Source organism: Pinus tabuliformis, chromosome J, assembly GCF_031772625.1.
Source record: "Pinus tabuliformis cultivar Carrire ecotype Pingquan chromosome J, CPIR1, whole genome shotgun sequence".
Classification (NCBI taxonomy): domain Eukaryota; kingdom Viridiplantae; phylum Streptophyta; class Pinopsida; order Pinales; family Pinaceae; genus Pinus; species Pinus tabuliformis.
In genome coordinates, this window is record NC_142295.1 from 92,717,535 (window position 1) to 92,738,700 (window position 21,166).

General features: G+C 40.7%; 1 protein-coding gene across 1 annotated transcript in view; it reads left to right on the forward strand.

Moving 5' to 3' along the window:
- LOC149225670 (endoribonuclease YBEY, chloroplastic-like) overlaps nt 1-20,908 on the forward strand; it is a 32,823-nt gene extending 11,915 nt beyond the window's left edge. The window contains exons 2-4 of the mRNA XM_089377255.1: nt 19,637-19,888; nt 19,978-20,073; nt 20,190-20,908. Of these exons, the coding sequence (XP_089233381.1) occupies nt 19,637-19,888; nt 19,978-20,073; nt 20,190-20,234 (393 nt within the window). The 3' untranslated portion in view covers nt 20,235-20,908. The remainder of the gene's footprint in view (nt 1-19,636; nt 19,889-19,977; nt 20,074-20,189) is intronic.
- Nucleotides 20,909-21,166: the final 258 nt, after the last annotated feature.

The following is a 21,166-nucleotide window of genomic DNA, read 5'->3' on the forward strand; positions in this document are numbered from 1 at the left end:
TTCCGAATCATGAGCTTGCAGAGGTAGAGGGAGTGATGCAGAGCTTCAACGTAGTGCTTGAAGGGCGCAGTTTCTGCCGGGGCAGAAATCCAACGGAAAAGAGTGAAGACACATAGAAGGGGAATTTTCTTCTTAGAGGACTTTTCTCGCCAAAAGTTCAAATTTTTCACTTGCTGGGCAACAAACTAGTGTTGAGCAGTGACTAGAAGAGTCAATTCGATAGTTTGGGTGAGATGGCATCGCACGAGCTAAGAGATTAGGACAGGTTGGAAGGAGCTTCCAACTATGTCATATGGAAGACCAAAATCTTAGCTGTTCTGGAGGAGTACGATCTTGAAGCTTATGTCAAGAGTGTTGTGGTTGTTCCCGCAGACAATGATCAGAAGAAGAGGTACAAGGCCGAGCAGGGGAAGATGAAGAGGTTCATACTCGATGGAATTCGAGATCATGTGGTCTCACATTTGCAGGGCAAAGATACAACGCAAGAAATGTGGGAAGCTTTGTCTTCACTGTATGAAGGTTCTTTTGAACAATAGAAGATGTACTTAGAACAAAAGTTGCAACGGACATTGGTGCAGAAGGGAGAAGGGTTAACTCCTATCTTCAACGTCTTCAGGACACCAGATACTAGCTTGCTACAGTGGGGTCCACTCCTCAGTGTATCGCGTGGTAAGGACAACCTTGGAGTCTCGGATGAATGGCAAGTCTTCGTCTAAAGTATATTGGGAAGGGAAAGACTACCTTCATGGGAGGAGATGTGGGCAACTCTTCAACATGAAATATAAAGGAGGGACCTAGTTAAGGTCAACCTCAATGGTAGCTGTGGGAGTGGCACGAAGACCAAGGAGGAGGATGAGAACACAACTCTAGCATCAAAAGCACAGCAGAAGCAGAAGTGGAAGAAGGGCATTTCGAAGATGAAATGTTTCATATGTGGCGAGTTGGGCCACTTTGCATCCCAGTGTCCTTTGAAGCAAAAGGATAAGGATGAGAAACATGATCCTAAGGCTGCTCCAGCAAAAATTGACGAAGATCGGTTTGCTATGAGTGCCCATGCATCTCTAGGAGGGAAATGGGGCAATATAGAACTGTAGTCGGGAGGACTACAGGTGGGTAGGATCCTTGAGGAACCCACCTCTTGGATCAATTCCTTGCTACGGGGGCCCAAGATTTAGCAGTAGCAAGATGGACTTAGTGTCAGATGATGCAGTGGGTTGATTGGAGAGAGATGCATGCTTGATACCTTGAGACCAAGCACTGATCTGGCATGAATGTAGGTTGGCAGCAGTCAGCAGCAACGCAAAAGATTTAGAGGGTTAGAGACTAGTAACAGTGAAATTCCAACATTCACATGGTATTATGTTGAACACAATTAGCTCATAAATTTCGAATGCTTTTCCGTTGTTGAGCAACAACAATTGGAAAATTATGCAGTGCAGAGCTAGCAGTGTCAGTGTTAGCAGCAGATGCAGAGGGAGCTATAGTACAAATGTAGTAGTGGCAGTGGCAGTGTCATGGGCAACATTACAGTAGCAGCAGCAGCAACAGTGCGAAAAGGAGATGCTTCAAAGACAGAGCAACATGCAGTTGGACATTGTTGCTAGAGCACATTCCTCGCTAAGAGGGAGTGTTAGTTTTTTGTAGCATCAAATGTGCTCTAGTCATGAAAATTGGTGGATAGGCTAAGGCACATGAGTTCTAAAGGACCCATAAATCATTTGGTGAAATTCCAACCAGATTATATTTTATTAAAATAATTAATATTTTTAATGGGGTTCCTAAGTCTAAACTTAGGAAAATTAAAGTTTAGTGGGTATTAATCAAAATATGGGTGAGAATGTTCTAGAAAGCGGATCAAGTCAAGTTTTAATCTCGGCCGTTGATTAAAGACTTAATATCTGCCGTTGAAGTCTCAACGAGAAAAGTATAAGGAGGCTTGGGGTTCATTTAGGGACACACATGGAGAGAACGAATTGATCTTGAGTTCGATTTTTGGGGCTAGGACGCTGAGAAATTCAAATTGAGTGATCATTTTACAGTAGAGGGGCAGGGATAGTTCCAAAATACTAGGCAGAGATGTGGAGAGCCACTAGTGGAGGCAGCGCAACATCTAGAGGGACTGACGCTGGGACAGTCTGGGCCCACGCAGTCTTGACCCAGAGCTAGAACTAGAAGGGCCAACGCAGAAGTGAGGCTGCCCTCACGCAAAAAGCCAGAAACTGCCAGGAGAGGTTGACGCAGAAGTTTCAGGAGGCAGAAGAGACAGCGCAGAGCTGACGTAGAGCCTATAAGGTTGACGTAGGGCCACCACAAAGATAGCCAGGGTTAGCCAGTTTTGTTGCCGGAATTTGCTGGGTGAAGTGAGGTAATCTCACCTTGTTTTCTGCCATCATATTTTTTCTCTGTCATTGGATTGCCGGAGGGCAACCAACATTGTATTCAGAACTACTGCGTAAGAATATAAAACCCTTAGAGCTGCTGCACCGGTTTTCCCGCATTGGGTTTTTTTGGGGGACTATTTTGTCCAAAAAGTAACTGTGTCCTATGTATCTTGTTCTTTGCTCAGTTTCTTGTTTGATGTAATCGAATTTAGATGGTGTAGGCTGTAGAAGTAATTTACTTCAGTATTATTTAGAAAATAACTTGATAATGTATATTAAAATCAAGTAGAAGAAGTAAATTCAGTTTTGCTGCAGTAGGGTTTCCTTGAAAGTATAGGAATTTTCACAGTCTCAATAGGCTACATGGTGAGATGGGTTGGGAGTTTTGGTGGTTCGGTGGTGAACCTAGTGCACTACAGTATGTTGTGTGGCAGTTTGCAGATCGTAGACTTCCTATGCCTTATCATGGATCGTTGGGACAACTCAAGGATTGTTTTGGCTCGGATGAGATTGGTATGATTGAGATTGCTTCATGTGATGGACCGCAGATTGGCAAGTTAGTTTCTTCATTGGATCGTGATGTTGCATATCCTAGATTGGAGGGATTTGCACGAGTGGTATTTGATCCAGGAGGATGTGTGCTTGCGGGATTGAGCCAGTGGAGATCATGTAGGCTCAGAGGGTGTCTAGCTTGAGAGGGAGCAACTCTATAGATACTTGGGATCTTCAGGTTCAAAATATGATGAGGTAGAGGCATTACCGAGATTGCAGGGTTCATTCTATAGAGTATGTTGTAGTGATGGACGCCAGATGGGCTAGTGTCACCAAAGATGATGATGGAGACTTCCTAGTGTTGGAAGTACCTCCCTCGCTAAGAGGGAGTGTTGAGATTTGTAGCTTTTGATTCAAGGTTGGAATAATCTCCTCCCTCCCACCCCGGAAAGAAGAGAAGCTCCTCCGTTTCAACTCAAATGTTTGGACTGAAGTATGTGCTCGACTCGATTGAAACGCCCAGCGAACCAACCTTGCCCAACTATAAAAAGTTTTCTTCCTCCCGAACCCACTATTCACCGTGTGAGAGCGGAGTGGGAGGGCCCCTTCTTATTAATATAGTGGACGAGCTTTCCTCTCCTTATCAGTCATACATATGGGCAGGCAGGCGACGAGTCTGATAAGGGGTATTCTTAATGTGAAATCCACCAGAATAAGCCAACGACGATCCCGAAGGAGGGAGAAGGAGGAGCCCAAAAAGAAGATTGGTACTCTAGCTCTGCCACTATCGCTCCATCATCCCTCGCACCAACTCCTATCATTCTGCTACTGTCATTAAGGGCTCCCGTAGTCGTATATGATCCAAGAGTTTGGGCACCTCAAGGATCCCGCCCTTTGGTGTAGTCCTTTGGACCATAGCTCAATATCGCCCCCCCACCTCTTCTCTAGAGGTGCATGAGCACTCATGGCGCAATCGTCATCCTCGCCTTCTCCGTCAACTTTTGCTGGAGCAACCTTCGAGTCAGACTTCTCTTCCTTGCCCTTCTTCCGAGGGCACTGAGTGGCGAAATGTCCCAGTTCCCCACACCTAAAGCATCTGACTTTGGATATATCCTTTTTCTTCCTCTTTTGCTGCCCTTGCTGTCCCGATGATGCGAGAGTTGCATCCTCCTCCTCCTCCTTCTTGGCTCTGATTCCTTTGCCGCTACTTCCCGCCTTGGTTAATCGCCTAATCTCTTCCTGTCGAAGAGCTGCCCACATCTCCTCCCAACTAGGGAGAGAAGCCCTGCCCAAAATGCTCTGGACAAAGGTCTCCCAGTCTTCAGTGACTACATTCAGGGCAGTCCTGACCATGAACTCAGGATCTGGTGTAGACCCCACGGAAGTCAGCTGGTCTCGAATCCCTTGCAACCTGAGAAGGAAGGGATCGATTTCTTCTCCCTTCTGCATCTGATACTGTCTCAACTGGTTCTCAAGCAACATCTTTCGTTGAACGGAAGTTCCCTCATACAAGGTGGTCAAGGCCTCCCACATCTCCCTTGTTGTGTCCTTTTCAGCAATATGTGGGACCACATGATCCTTGACCCCGTCCAAAATCATGCACTTTGCCTTTGCTTGAGCCTCCTCGTATTTCTTGAGAGGATCAACATCGACCGGAACAACAACCACTTTCAAGGCATAATCCTTGATGCGATTCTTGTCCAAGACTGCCAGGATCCTGGCCTTCCAGATGACAAAGTTGGATGCTCCATCCAATTTGTCTTGATCCCTCGGTCCATTAACTGCCATCTCTGCTCAAATGAGTGTCGAACAAGTTCTCTTCTCCCTCTCTCGTTGCTGCCCCAGCAAGACTCAGATATGGATTTCTTTGGTGCTAGAAATCCTCTAAGGAACAAGTTCCTTCTAGACTCCCTCTGAGTCCTGATTTCCTTCATGGAAATCCTCTCGCCAAATAATGTCGAATCACCCCTTCTCCAATCCTCCTTTGTTGCTGCTCAGCAACCGGAATTAGATTTCTTTGGCAAGAAATCTGTTAAGGCAGTGACTCCCTCTACCTCGGTTTCGTCTCCACAGACACTGTTCTGCAACAACAGCAACAACGTCCCACCAACACCACAGATCGAATCTGCACTGCTCCTACTGCCCCGACAACTGACTGATCTGAGCCCCTCAGGCTCTGCGCTGGCCCAGAGAGCTGACTGTTGATTTGGGGTAGCATCGGATGTGCTCTAGCCATGAAAATTGGTGGAGAGGTTAAAGCACATGAGATCTCCAAGACCCATAGATAGTTTGGATAGATTCTAACCGGTTTGGAAGATATTAAAATAATTAATATTTTTAATGGAGTTCCCAAGTCTAAACTTAGGAAAAATAAAATATTAATGGGTATTAATATAAAACTGGGTTAGAAGGATCCAAAAGTCATGGATCAAGCCAAATCTAATCTTAGTCATTGATTAGAGATTTAATCTCAGCTGTTGATGGACCAACGAGAAAAGTATAAGAGGAGGCTTGAGGGTCAGTTGGAGAACACATTGAGAAAGATCAAGAACTCGATTTTCTGGAGTAGGGTTTGTTGAGGAAATTGAGTGAGTGATCAAAGTTGTAGCTGAGGGGCAGTGAATAGATAGTAGAGAGGCAGAATTAGTATTAGGAGGATCAACGCAGAGACGGGAGAGGGACGTAGAGCCAGTTAGAGGCCATGCAGAGGCAATGAGGAGCTGCGCAAAGCTAGAGAGGGCTAGTGTGTGAGATGCAGAGCGTTCAGGGGTTGATGCAGAGGCTCCAGAAGTTAATGCAGAGGCTTCAGAAGCTGACGCAGAGCCCAGAGAGGTTGACGCTGGGCCAGAGAGGCTGACGCAGGGCCTAGAGGTAGCATTGGGAGCATTTCGTGGGACAGACTGAGAGTTGGAGAGCTGGATAGGGTGACGCAGTCCCTATCAGAGTGACGCAAAGAAGCAGAAGCTGCATTGTTGCTGTGGGATCGTTCATCCGGTGTTTTAGCCGAATATCTGTCTCTGACTGAGAGGTACTACTGCCGAGGGCATTCTCTGTTGGGTGAGCCATTTCTGGCACCCAGGTTGTATTCTGAAACTGCATAATAATAAAACCCTCTGAATAGCTGCACTGGTTTTCTCGCATTGGGTTTTTCCGGGGACATTAGTCCAAAAACAACGGTGTCACTTGTGTGCTTGTTTACTTTCAGTTGATGATCTATATGTGTTGATATTGTACTTGTATTTATTTTTAGTATTTACATGGTAAATAACTTGTTAAGTAATTGAACAAGTAGGAAGAAATAAATCAGATAGTACAGGAAGAATTTCTAACGGGTTAAACTTAGAAATTCCAACTTCGTAGTCTGGACAGAGCTTCCAACTTTGTAGTCTGGAAGGCTAGGATCTTGTCCATTCTAAACAGGTATCGCATCAAGGACTTCGCCTTGAAAACAATAGCGATCCCGGTTGACCCAACTGAAAATGAGAAGTACGAGGAGGCAATGGCCAGGGCGAAGTGCATCATCCTTGACGGGGTCAAGGATCATGTGGTCCCGCATATTGCCAAGAAGGACACGACAAATGAGATGTGGGATGCCATGAATAAATTGTACCAGCATACTTCCGTGCAGAGGAAGATGTTACTTGAAAATCAACTGCGGTCATACCAGATGCAGAAGGGAGAGTAGATAGATGTCTTCCTCGGTGGATTGAAGGAGATCCGTGACCAGCTAACTTCCATAGGGGCCATGCCGGATCAAGAATTGATGGTGAGGACCGCATTGAACGCAGTCTCAGAGGATTGGGAGGTATTTGTCCAGAGCATACTGGGCAAGTTGAGCCTTCCAGATTGGTAGGAACTGTGGGTGGCTCTTCGTCAAGAAGAGATAAGATGGGTGACCAAGGCAAGGAGTAGCGGAAAAGGGGTCAGAATCAAGAAGGAGGAAGAAGAAGATGCGGCTCTTGCATTTGCGGGAAAGCAGGAGAAGAGAAAGAAGAAGGACCTCTTCAAGGTCAAGTGCTTCCATTGTGGGGAACTGGGTCACTATGCGAACCAGTGTTCGAAGAAGAAGAGTAAGGGAGAGAGGCTTCTGAGACCAAGGCAACGCCAGCGAGGGCGGAGAAAGAAGTGGAGATGGATGACGACTGTGCCATCAGTGCTCATGCGCCACTTGAGAAGAGGTGGGGAGACATCGAGCTGTAGTCAGACAGACTACAAATGATGAGGGGCAGGATCCTCGAGGTACCCAACCTCTTGGATTATACCTTGCTACGAGAGCCCCGAAGAGGAGTAGCAGGATTGGCAGATGTCAGTAGAGACAGATGTGGATGAAGTGGCAGAGAGTGCTACAATGCAAGAGTCTAGGGACAACACAGAGGCTAGCAAGATGCAACAGTGCGAGAAGCACGAGAGTATTGCACCAGTGCAGGATGGCACAGAGAGGTGTGCAACGGTGCAAGATGCATGAAGTTGTTGCAGCAGCGCAGAGGTTAGTAGAGGGAGAACTTGCTAGCGACAGAGGGAGCTTCAGCATTGGGAGAGTCTCTAGCCTGACAGGGATGTCAGAGTTGGGTGGATCAGTTACTTCCTTCTCAGTAACTAGGTTGCAGTGCAACAGTTAGCAGTGGCAATGCTATGGCCAACATGATGCAGCGTGAGGAGAAGGGGATGCATTGCAGATGCAATAGTGGTAGTGGCAGGGCCATGGGCAGCAACATGGATGCAGAGGGTGCTGCCGTACAGATGCAACAGTGGCAGGGCCATGGGCAGCAACACGGATGCAGAGGGTGCTGCCGTACAGATGCAACAGTGGCAGGGCCATGGGCAGTAGTATAGGATGCAGCAGTGCATAGCGTGTTGGGTAGGGAGGTTTAGCATCAGCACAGGGACCGATGTTGGATGATCAGTGTGATACTCAGTGAGGAGTATTACTAGAGCACAATCCTCGCTAAAAGAGAGTGTTGATTGGGGTAGCATCGGATGCGCTCTAGCCATGAAAATTGGTGGAGAGGCTAAAGCACATGAGATCTCCAAGACCTAGAAACGGTTTGGGCAGATTCTAACCGGTTTGGAAAATATTAAAATAATTAATATTTTTAATGGAGTTCCTAAGTCTAAACTTAGGAAAAATAAAATATTAATGGGTATTAATATAAAACTGGGTTAGAAGGGTCCAAAAGTTATGGATCAAGCCAAATCTAATCTTAGCCGTTGATTAGAGATTTAATCTCGGCCGTTGATGGACCAACGAGAAAAGTATAAGAGGAGGTTTGAGGGTCAGTTGGAGAACATGCTGAGAGAGATCAAGAGCTCGATTTTCTGGGCAGGGTTTGTTGAGGAAATTGAGTGAGTGATCAGAGTTGTAGTTGAGGGGCAGTGAATACATAGCAGAGAGGCAGAGTTAGTAAAAGGAGGATCAACGCAGAGCTGGGAGACGGACGCAGAGCCAGCTAGAGGCCACGCAGAGGAAGCGAGGAGCTGAGCAGAGCCAGAGAGGGCCAGCGTGTGAGATGCAGAGGGTCCAGGGGTTGACGCTGAGGCTCCAAAAGCTGACATAGAGCCCAGAGAGGCTGATGTAGGGCCGAGAGGCAGCGCTAGGAGCATTTCGTGGGATAGACTGAGAGATGGAGAGCCAGGTAGGGTGATGCAGTCCCTATCAGAGTGACGCAGAGCAATAGAGGCTGCATTGTTGCTGTGGGATCGTTCATCCGGTTTTTTAGCCGGAATATCTGTCTCCAAGTGAGAGGTATTACTGCTGAGGGCATTCTCTATTGGGTGAGCCATTTCTGGCACCCAGGTTGTATTCTAAAATTGCATAATAATAAAACCTTTTGAATAGTTGCATTGGTTTTCCCGCATTGGGTTTTTCCAGGGACATTAGTCCAAAAACAACGGCGTCACTTGTGTGTTTGTTTACTTTCAGTTGATGATCTGTACGTGTTGATAATGTACTTGTATTTATTTTCAGTATTTACATGGTAAATAACTTGTTAAGTAATTGAACAAGTAGGAAGAAATAAATCAGATAGTATAGGGAGAATTTTTAATGGGTTAAACTTAGAAATTCCAACACTGACGCAGTCACTGTGTGAGCTCCTCTCGGGTACTGCGTCTCCTCCTCCTGGCTTAGAAAGTTGACGCAGGCATTGTGTTACTCCTTCAGTTGCTCCTTTGGCTTTGAAACAACGCTGTCACTCGGGACAACTGCCTCTTTGCAGCAGATTTGCTTGATCTCTTGGCTGATGGCTTTAGTGTCCTATGATCTGCAACGCTTTGATACCATGTGAAAATTTCTGAATCTTTACAAACAAGAATCCTACTGTAGTTACTAGTTTAACATCTCCTATTATTTCATTCAACAAGTTATTTAATTAGATAAATAGTGATGTAAACACTACTGCAGACTACACTGGCATATAGATCATAAACTGAAACAATAGATGAGACAAACTGTAAAGACTGGTATTATAATTTACAAATATTTCTAACAGTATATGCCTGTCCATTTAAATTCATTCCTATTTAAATTCATTTCTAACATACTGTATTTACAATTTCATAAAATTTCATTTCTAGCAGAATGTACAGAATATACCTTACAATTTTATGACTAAACAATTCAAATTAGATGTATGTACTTACCTGGTTTTTCTGAGTTGGTGTCGGTTCCTGATGATGTTGGATGATGTTGTTCTCCGGATACCAAACCAACCAATTTCCTCCCAGCCTGTCTGGGATCGGTCTTTCCGGACCCCAAACCCAAAAGGCTTCGAAAGTGAAACCTTTTGGCCCCCGTGCCCAAAACTTCCAAGAACAAGTCTCAATTTTCCTAGATTTATATCGGAGCCCAAAGCTCATTCGTTACTTCACATTCCTCTCCCTCAATTTTCCTAGATTTTATCGGAGCCCCAAAGCAGCTCATTCGTTACTTCACATTCCTCTCCCAGATTCTTCATTTGCTTCCTTCCCAAATTTCCATCCCGCCATCTCCATTTAATCCTCTCCCCGGTCCTTCTCCTCTTAGATTTTCTTATATAGGAAAGGATCCTTCCCTCCGAAGAAATCCCACCCTTTTTTTCTCCAATCAGCCTTGTCCTTATCCTTTTAAATTCCCATTACTCCAGTCGGTTGTCTTTATTGTACATTAATTATATTTTATTTAAATATATAATAAATGGTATTTTGATCTTTATCGCTTCAACCGACTTTGGGAAGAGGATCTTTTTTTTAAAGTACTTAACATGACATGCCAAAGGATAAGTTAATTAACTTGGGCCTAATAATATTTATTCATTTATTATTTAATTAAATGTTATTAATGAAAATGAATTAAATATTATAAATAAGGTATTAATTAATTATTTTACTATTTAATTTATTCCCCATACATAAACACTTAATATAATTAAATTGGTATGAACACTACTACAGTGCTTTCAATAATTAATTCATTTATTATTTCTACTTGGAATTTTCATAATAAGTTAGTATGCATACTAGCGCAGTGCATGCAATGCATGCATATGTAGCTATCATATGCATGCCTCGTATACATGCTAATATTTTTATGTTACTTGTAAGTTGAAATGGGTCGTTACATACTCCCCTCCTTCAAAACACTTCGTCCCGAAGTTAGAGTTTATATAGTATATCGGTAATTACTTTAGTGTTTAGTATAATCATGTAAGGATTGCGTTCTGCGATTGAATACTTATTTGTAATGAAAAGAATTTTAAAATTTATTTTGAACATTCATGCTCTGCCCAACAGAGTTCCCAAGCTATTCCAGAATCATCCTATCCTTCCTAATAACTTCCACTCCCATCCTATCCGTCTATGTCATGGCATCAACTATACCGATCTAACCATTCATAAACCTCAAGGGTGATAGCGTCGATTGTATCGACCTATTTTTCCAATAGGCATCCGGTAGTCATCATCACACGTCTAGGGAACGTAACTCGCACAGTCCTCCCATGACTCCAGGTTTTGGAAGATAAACGGTGGGCAACACCTCCACCCCTCATAGTAGGATCAAGATGAACATCCTATCATGGAATCTTATTGAGCCTCAATTGTTCTTGGAAGTTTTGTCATCACGTGGTTGGTTTGGTATTGGGATTTAACCAAGCATGTATAGCATATCAAGATGATGATAACATCTGCAACATAAATACTTGTCCACACATCATAACATATGCATTGATATATTCATAATCAAAGATATTCAAATAACCCTTTCCTAGCATTTTATATTTGTTGATACCTATGGTATATATTTTAAGTTTATATGACATACTTGGCTATGTCTAGCTGATATACCTACAATTAACTTTCACATCAAAATAGTAAAGTGTGATCACTATTATTATATCCATTTTATCAATGATAAGAAATCTATGGTTTTTCATCAAAGTCACACATGCTCATAAGTAAGACATCATATGTAGAAATTTCATCCTAACATAATTCATGTGGGCATCCATGAATCAACAATACATGCAGATTTAAGTAAACATACATAATAAACCATAATAATTTGAAATAACATACTCCTATGTATCTTTTCATAGCTATGGAAAATTTCAAAATGACAGTCTCGAGAATATGGCTAATAAAGTAAAGATAAAATAAAGTTTTTTTTTTTTTTTTTTTTTCAAAACACTGGTATTATAGTTTACAAATATTTCTAACAGTATATGCCTGTCCATTTAAATTCATTCCTATTTAAATTCATTTCTAACATACTGTATTTACAATTTCATAAAATTTCATTTCTAGCAGAATGTACAGAATATACCTTCCAATTTTATGACTAAACAAATCAAATTAGATATATGTACTTACCTGGTTTTTCTGAGTTGGTGTCGGTTCCTGGATGATGTTGGATGATGTTGTTCTCCGGATACCAAACCAACCAATTTCCTCCCAGCCTGTCTGGGATCGGTCTTTCCGGACCCCAAACCCAAAAGGCTTCGAAAGTGAAACCTTTTGGCCCCCGTGCCCAAAACTTCCAAGAACAAGTCTCAATTTTCCTAGATTTATATCGGAGCCCCAAAGCTCATTCGTTACTTCACATTCCTCTCCCTCAATTTTCCTAGATTTATATCAGAGCCCCAAAGCAGCTCATTCGTTACTTCACATTCCTCTCCAGATTCTTCATTTGCTTCCTCGCAAATTTCCATCCCGCCATCTCCATTTAATCCTCTCCCTCCGTCCTTCTCCTCTAGATTTTCTTATATAGGAAAGGATCCTTCCCTCCGAAGAAATCCCACCCTTTTTTCTCCAATCAACCTTGTCCTTATCCTTTTAAATTCCCATTACTCCAGTCGGTTGTCTTTATTGTACATTAAATTATATTTTATTTAAATATATAATAAATGGTATTTTGATCTTTATCGCTTCAACCGACTTTGGGAAGAGGATCTTTTTTTTTTAAAGTACTTAACATGACATGCCAAAGGATAAGTTAATTAACTTGGGCCTAATAATATTTATTCATTTATTATTTAATTAAATGGTATTAATGAAAATGAATTAATATATTATAAATAAGGTATTAATTAATTATTTTACTATTTAATTTATTCCCCATACATAAACACTTCATATAATTAAATTGGTATGAACACTACTACAGTGCTTTCAATAATTAATTCATTTATTATTTCTACTTGGAATTTTCATAATAAGTTAGTATGCATACTAGCGCAGTGCATGCAATGCATGCATATGTAGCTATCATATGCATGCCTCGTATACATGCTAATATTTTTATGTTACTTGTAAGTTGAAATGGGTCGTTACACAAACACACAAGGGACACCGTTATTTTTGGACAACACGTCCCCGGAAAAACCTAATATGGGAAAATCGATGTAGCAGATAGAGGGTTTGTATTATTAGCAAGCAGAATCTGAGTACAACAGGTTGCCTCTCACACCGACTAACCTTTCAGAGAAATCTCGACAGCAAGAAATACATACAAGGGTTTACCTCATTCCCCAAGTCACGATTGATCCAATGAGTGATCAGACTCTCGGCAAACATCGTGAAATCCCTGAGCAATCATTGCTTGGGCCAACGTCTTGCCTCTAGGAGACTGCGCCATCCCTTCTGCTGAATCGATTCGCTAGAGGAAGACTGCTATTCACCCCTCTCAGCTCAAAATTTTGCTTCTCTGGCAAAATCTTGAACTTCTGACGAATACTCTGCACTTCCATTGCAAGAGACCCTCTTGGTCCGCGTCACCACTGTGTGAGCCCCTCGTGGGTTGCGCAGGCCTCTCCGCTACCTCTCTGATGCTATTGCTGCCTCTCTGCCCCGTACTCTTTGGCTCAGAACTCTTTTCTGATCCAAATCTCTGCTTCTGCCCCTCTCACTGCAACTCATATCACTTGTTCAATTTTCTCAGCAAACCGCGCCCTAGAAAAATCGAACTGATTGATCACTTGGCGTATCCTCAACTGACCCTCAAGCCTCCTCTTATACTTTTCTTATTGATGAATCAACGGTCAAGATTAAGTCTCTAATTGACGACTAAGTTTAAATTAGACTTGATCCTCGTCTCTTAGAAGCTTCTCGCCCATATTTTTTATTAATATCCATTAATATTTTAATTTTCCTAAGTTTAAACTTAGGAACCCATTAAAAATAATAATTATTTTAATAAAATACAATTCGGGTGGAATTTCTCCAAACGATTTCTGGGTCCTGGAGATCTCATGTGTTCTAGCCCCTCCACAAAATTTCGGAGCTAGAGCACATCTGATGCTACCCAAAAATCAACATGACCCTGTCTTCTTGGACTAGCATTAGTCTTCCTCTTTGCATGAGCGAGGAAAGAAGTAGGTTCATTTCCATTTGAGGGCTTGTCTCTCTCCATCATCCTAGTCTCCTCTTGAGTGCTTCTAGCCAATAACTCATCGAAACCAGGTATCTTGTCATTGTTGAGAATGGTGGTGACAAATACATCCCATGGTCTTGGAAGACCTCCAAGAGCAATGAGCGAGAGCTCCCTGTCAGAAATAACTTCTCCAATAGATAGCAAGTCATTCTTGATTTGTGTTATTCTCATGAAGTAGGATTGAATAGACTCCCCTTTATCCATCTTGATATCCTTCAACTTGTTTTTGAGAAAGAGGATTTGATTTGCATTGTTCACTTTGAACATCCCAATTGGCTTATCATATATCTCCTTAGAAGTTCCCAAATCAGAAATATAGGCAACCAAATGCTTTTGAATAGAGTTGATCAAAATTTTCTTTGCTTTGGCCTCACCTTTTCTATACTTCGTCTTAGCAGCAACCGGTGCATTTGAAGGAGGCTCCACCACTTTTCCCTGCACATAGTCCAATACTTCATGCTCCTCCAAAGTCAGGTCCAAAGCCATCTTCCATGCATGATAGTCATATTTGTCATTGAGCTTTTTTTCAGTCTTGGAGTAAGATGTAGAAACCATTGAAACTTGTCCAATAAATCTCTCTTGGTGATTGATTTTCTCTCTCTTGCTTGGGCTTTGTCTTCACTTGGGCTCTGAAACCATGTTAATTTTAGTTAACAATGGTATGTTCTATGCTTAGCACAATTACTTCAATTTCCTTTAGCAGCCCAATGACAATTTCTAATTTAGTTTTCCAATAGCAATCACATTAACCATAAATCACATTGACAGTAACTATAGAAAGAACATGAACAATAAAATGCAGAAGACAAGCCAATACAAGAGAACATCAGATTTGGCGGATGTTAGGGAAAAACCCCAAGATAGGGAAAACCTTTTGATCAATTCTTGTTATTATTATATCAAATGTTCAGCTGAGAGAGAGAGAGAGTACAAAAGTCAAAATTGACTTGCCAAATCACAGTCAAAACAGCCCTGTCAAATTTGCAGTCAACAGCAGTCAAATTCTGCCCTAACGAGAAAGTCAAAGATGGTCAACGCAGCAGCAAAACATCCTTTGAAGCTCGGTCAAAGGCAGTCAAACTCAGCCTTCAGAAGTGGTCAAAGTCAGCCCAAAACAGTCACAAAATCAGTGGTCAAACTTGGTCAAATTCTGCACTTCTGGTTGTGGTCAAACCTGCAATTTATCTCTGCAGTCAAAGTGCCCAGATCACCTCGGTTTCTGTGCCAAATAGTACAGCCTGCCCAAACAGAAAACTTCCCAAGAGATCGAACTCAAAGTTAAAGTCAATGCTGGTCAAACCTGCAACAAAAGTCTGAAATTTTCGGCCCTGTAATCTGTCCTGAAATTCGTCCTTCTTGCCACATGTGTGAGAGAAAAGATATGCCCAATGAGCTGTATGAATCAAACAGAAGAGAGAGAGTGAGAGGGATTTGAGGCCAAATGAGTTTGAGGGTTCTCTTATATTTATATATTGAGCACACAGATGATGAAGAGACTTGCCCATTTGGCTTCATGGCTACATGATGATGAAACCGACCTTGACAATTGCACATGTGTGGCATAAATTCAATTTTTAAACACATTTATGTTGTTCAATTTGATCATATCCATGTTTGGATCTCCAAAAGAGGAATTCCATCCAACTCATCTCAAATTTTAGACGTAAAAGTGGAATCAAAAGAACAAATTTTGGAATTTAATGATATAGAATTTTTGATAACAAGAATGATTTAATATATATTTTCTTGATAACAAGATCTAGAGGTTTGTCTAGTGGGTTTGTGTTTAGTTCCCATCAGGTCTCAGGTTTAATTCTCACGGGGATCAGTTGAGGGTGGGATCCAATTGTGGGGTTACACTGTCTCAAGGGTGTCTAGGCTCGACCAAGTCTCACACAATTCTGGTGACAGCATTCTGCTGTTAGGTAAATCATTTTTATATCCAATACCAGGGCTGGTCCTGGCCTAGGCACAGCCCAGATTGGGAATAAAAGGGAAGGATCTCAACTTTTGTCCTAAAAAGTCCTAAAAATTATCAAAAATTATTGAAGTTTGAAAAAATGCGGGGAATCAAATTCACATTTTTATATACCAGCTATTCTTTTACATATAAAATTTATTAAAATTCTCAAAATTATATAGAAAATAGTACCTTGAGAAACAAAGTGACAATATGGAAGGCAACACAATTTTGATTATCAAAATTCTGTTACTTTTACATTTTTGATATGAGAAATATAACTTTTAAAAGGGTAATATGAAAATTTAAGAGTTGAAAGATTTACTTTGAATGGTGAATCATTGTCAAAGAACTAAATTTAAAAAAATAGCAAATTTGTACACACAGCTAATAAATTATAAGATTAAGGTTGAAAATTGTGCAATTTCAGTTATACATGATTTACAAAGTGCACGTATTTCGGCTAACTTTTTGTTTTACGCCAATCTTTTCCTTCAGTACCCTCTTGATCGAAGGATCTTGCAACTTGATCAGACATTCTTCTTTGTGCTATATCTTTTCTTTAAAGATTTCTTCAGTTGCCTTACATAGTGAGCTTGGCTTTGTGATTTCAAAGTTATTTGCTATTATGTCAACTTACTGTAAATTTGGTCATATAACACATTGAGGTGGTTGTTTATTATTTCTAGTGAAACTTTCTTTTGGTAAAGTGTGATATCAATGAACAGTGATTGATTCATGTTGACACTCTATGAATTAATTTGACAAGACAAAATCATTGTTCCAGTTGTAAGATCCTGAGCTATTCTGGGTCACACACTATGAAGGCATTCATGATAAATGTCCTCCTCGAACCTATTATTTCGCTTACTTCTTTTTGGCCAACACAATTATAAACTCGTTGGTTTTGGTTTTGTTTCAAAGCAGTTTCTTGAATTACATGGGCCCATTCGAATGGAGAGACCAACAACCTATCCTTGTCGAAGGATAACATTTTTGTTCGTTCATTGCGCTGAGAGGGCTTTGCAACCTAGAATGACATAGATCCATCTTAACTCTGGATCTATCAAGCGCTGACGGGTCAAATCCCTTCAGCTGCAAGCCTTTTTTAGGTCGCAAAACTTGAGAAGATGTTTACACCTTAGGGGATTTGATCCCTTTAAGCATTTGATAGATCTAGAATTAAGATGGCTTTAGGCTAATTAAAAAATCCTTGCCACCAACATTTCTCTCCTTCATCACATTAAACATAATATCGACTTGCTGTCTCCTATATTTCAACCGAACATGCTGAGAAGTCAATATAACGTCGTTGTCTTCTTGCATATGTAATTTCATTCTTTTTGTAGCAATGATATAAATTGGAGATACTTTAGGAAGGGTAACCCTGTAGATGAAGCCCATTCCAAAGAGTTACACTGTGACTTAATCCAAATAAGTGTCCACAGTCTTACAATCAACTTGTTTTGTCCAAAATTGGTTTTGAAAGCTATGATCATTCAACTTTTCAATGTGTTGTTCATGTTGTGAACAATGTTTTAAAATTTAAAGTTCAGAATTAGACTCAAAACTGATCAATGGTCTAACTTGACAAGAACCAGAAACTAATCTAAACTAGTGAATGAACTAGTTTATAAAAGATACATAAAATATGACTTTTTAATAAAAAATACATGTTCATGGACGTCAATGTAAATCCAAACGTTAGACACCAGATATCCAAAGTTGGCTTATATAATTCTTTTTAGGGTTTGGTTTCTGCTTATTTATTTATTTTAAAAATATTTTAAAGAAAAATTTCCTTGCATTTTTTGTGACATGCAGGCCCAGGTCAGTTAAAAACAACACAGGTTGAACTGACCGGTTTGAAATTAAGGTCAAGACGTGAACCGGTCGGTCCCTGTTCCAGTTTGGGCTATTTTTAAAACACTGGCTGTGTGTCACCTAACACAAAATGCTACATGTCTAGTTTCCCCCAGTGTGAAAATTATAGGTTCTAGGTGGTTAGTATAATTACTTATCGATATGATAGTGTTGGAAGACTCCATACATGTTTGCTTCTCAACCTCTCAAAGATTTGATTAAACATTTGGTCAATTTGGTTATGAGTGGGGCCTACAAGTAGAAACTCCAACTTAACCTTTTTGAACGTATTGAATTTTACTAGCATAGTAATATATGCAAGCATAACTTGATTTTTATTTTGTCAGACCTGTATTATCTAACTAAACATGAACTGTAGGTTGGAATCTCAGATTTACCAAAGTTATCATGTTTCATTGTCTACGTTTTGGATCTGTAAGAGGATCCATCATCAGGACATGAAAGCCTGACGGAAAGAGTGTCAAGAGAATAGTATAAAAAAATGAGATGCAGTAAAATGAAATTAAACGAGTAGAAATTTTTGGCAATAAGACCTAAATAAAAAACCCTAAAGGGAATAAAAAATGTAAGTTATATTTTACTGTATCTCTTTTATTTATACGGTTCTGTTGACACTCTTTCCCTCAGGCTTTCTTGTCCTGATGATGGATCCTCTTACGCATCCGAAACTTAGACAATCAAACATGATTACTGTGGTAAATCCTAGATTCAAACCTACAATTTCTAACCAAAGAAATTTGAAAACCATTGTAAACATGAACTTTTGGAAGAGGACATTGCTAAGAATTGAACAGATAATGAATAATTATGACTACCAATTTGGGTCATTCCTAGAATCAAAATCTTGTTGGTGACCATACATCCAACTAACTGCATTTATACAAAATTCTCTTGTTTCAAAACTGTCTCTCTATCTACTTCCAGTTTCTAGATCAAAGCTGACTGGCGCTATACTTGAGGGAGGCCCTCAGTCTTAGAGTTCACTCACTCTGGCAACCCCTGCCCTTTCTGATCATCCCAAGTCGATCGCTTTTTTCTTCCTTTGCTCTCAATGGACAAAGGCACCAAGATGTATATAGAGTCTAGACAACAACATTACATCAGCCTCTAGATCTGTGAGACCTTGGGAGGCTATCTTGGCTCAGCCAACGAGGCCCTTATGGGCATGTTGTCTCAGATCCTGGGACAGTTCATACAACATCAGCAGATTGGGGACCTTCTCTAGATCTTGGCAGAGGGCTACATCATCTGGAGAACAAGGCATATCTTAAATTAGATGTCCCAGCTCTTTTAGATCCTTCGATCAGTCATCCATCATGAGTTTTTTTCCTACAGCCTTAAATTTTAGTAGAGAAAAAATTTGGGAGTCATTGATTAACGTCCCTCAGGCGAGATATCACAGGTCTCTCCCTTATTGGAGATTTTATTATCGGGTTCTCAGTGGTACTTGCATGTTTCTGTGTTACTATTTTGTATTTTTCGTTTCACGGTCATGGACTACAGATCTTAACTGCACAGCTTTTGATCTGCTTTTGTCATGCTTTTATATGCATTATAGGAGTGGCCTTTGGGCTCCCACTTTGTATCCCACACTGTTATACTCAACAGTCCTGTTGACCTATATGTGGTCAATTTTTTGACGTCAATAAAATTATCCTAACTTCTCTTACTTTCCTTCATATTCTTCAGTACACGAACGCAATTTTCTTGGTTTCATTGGGGATCAAGAATGATCTCCCCTGCACCTGCCATCCTTTACATATATGTAGTTGTCAGGACTATATATCCATTGTGTATTTATTTACATTTGTCATGTTATAGTAAAAAAGATCCAGTCGGAGATTGTTGTAATTTTTGCAAAGCAAAGAATCATTTGTTCCAAAAACAGTTTTGCCAGGAAAACATTTATCCTTTAATCTTACACCAAATCATAAAGAGTTTATGCTATAGTTGTCCTGGGAATGATGTTGTAACTGTAACCCTGAGGTATTCTGTTTTCTTTTGCTTGCCTTGCAGAATATAGCAGAAAATCTTCGTGAGGATGCTCCCATGGCAACAAAGTTGGCATTGGATCGGTTAAAAGATTCAAGTTCGGCAACAAGAGACACATCCATAGATAATGTGTCTTCCTTTGATAGCGTGGATCTATCAATATTATTATGTAATGATAATTTTATCCAGAAGCTAAACAAAGAATGGCGTGGTAAAGATGTAGCAACAGATGTTCTCTCAATGTCCCAACATATTCCTGAGTTTCAAATGTCAATTGTAAGGCTTTGGTCCCTAATGCAAAATAGTGTGTGATAGTTGTAGGTTCTTAATCATTGCAGCATTCTTATGAAAGCTGTGCCATGCAGCTTATGCTGGGAGACATTGTCATTTCTATAGAGACAGCTGCTAGGCAAGCCGAAGAAAGAGGCCAGACACTCCTTGATGAGATACGCATCCTCATGGTAAATTTGTTTCAATTTCAATAGTATTGGTCCTTCAATGGTGTGTGCCTATATACTTTACAACTGCTTTTATGTCTGATTGTTTTTCAAGTGCCTTTCTAATCTTACTGTTGAAGTGGCCCTACTCCAGGTACATGGCTCCTACACCTTTTGGGATATGATCATGAACTAAGTGAGGAGGCTGAAAAAGAGATGGAAAAAGAGGAAGAGTGCATTTTAAGTGAACTTGGTTGGAAAGGCAAGGGTTTAATACACAGTACATATGAAGTTGTTGTTCAAGATTCCAGCTCAACAAGCACTTTAGAAGGAGCAAAAGAAAACAGTAATAATTGTTAAATATTCACTACAGTTGAAATTTTGCGACACTTTGTCAAATATTCATATTTTCAAACTTCTTCAAAGGGCCCCACACGGAGAGCTCATCCCTGGCTTCTTCCCTACCATGGGTGCTCTCACTGCCATAGATATCCTCCATCGGGCTTCAGGTGACTTCACAGTTATGATGAACTTTAGGCCTTGTATGTTGTGCTCAAATGTCAGTATAATGTCTGTGACTCTGTACAGGTCTCTTTCACCTATGTATGCACTTGTACGGGAACTTTTCCAGAGAGTAGACTGAGTTTTACAACCAACGTAATTGGTTTTATGGAAGTAATCCACACACAGGCAGATATTTTGGCACAGTGGCATGCTCTAATTAATATTTTTTTAAGCTGATATGTATTAAGATTGGGAGATGCTTTAGTCATTCCCTCTGTCTGTGCAATATATGTTGATGCCTTTACTGACTTGGTCACCTGAGGACAATATTATAATTTTATTTTATTTCATTCCATTCTATGTCTCATATCTTGGCTTGGATAAATTTAAACTTACAGAGGATAGGCACTGGCAGCGTTATGCATGCAGGTGTGAGGACTGATCCAAAGAGAAAAATAGGTTCAAATGTACAAATCCAAGTTTGTTGTCAGATGCCTCTCATTACATCTGTCAATCTATGCTTATCTTATCTGTTGACTTGACAAAGGTCTTCAGTAGAAAATGTGTTCATATCATGATTAGGACTACTGCAACTTTTATCTGTATCCCTGCA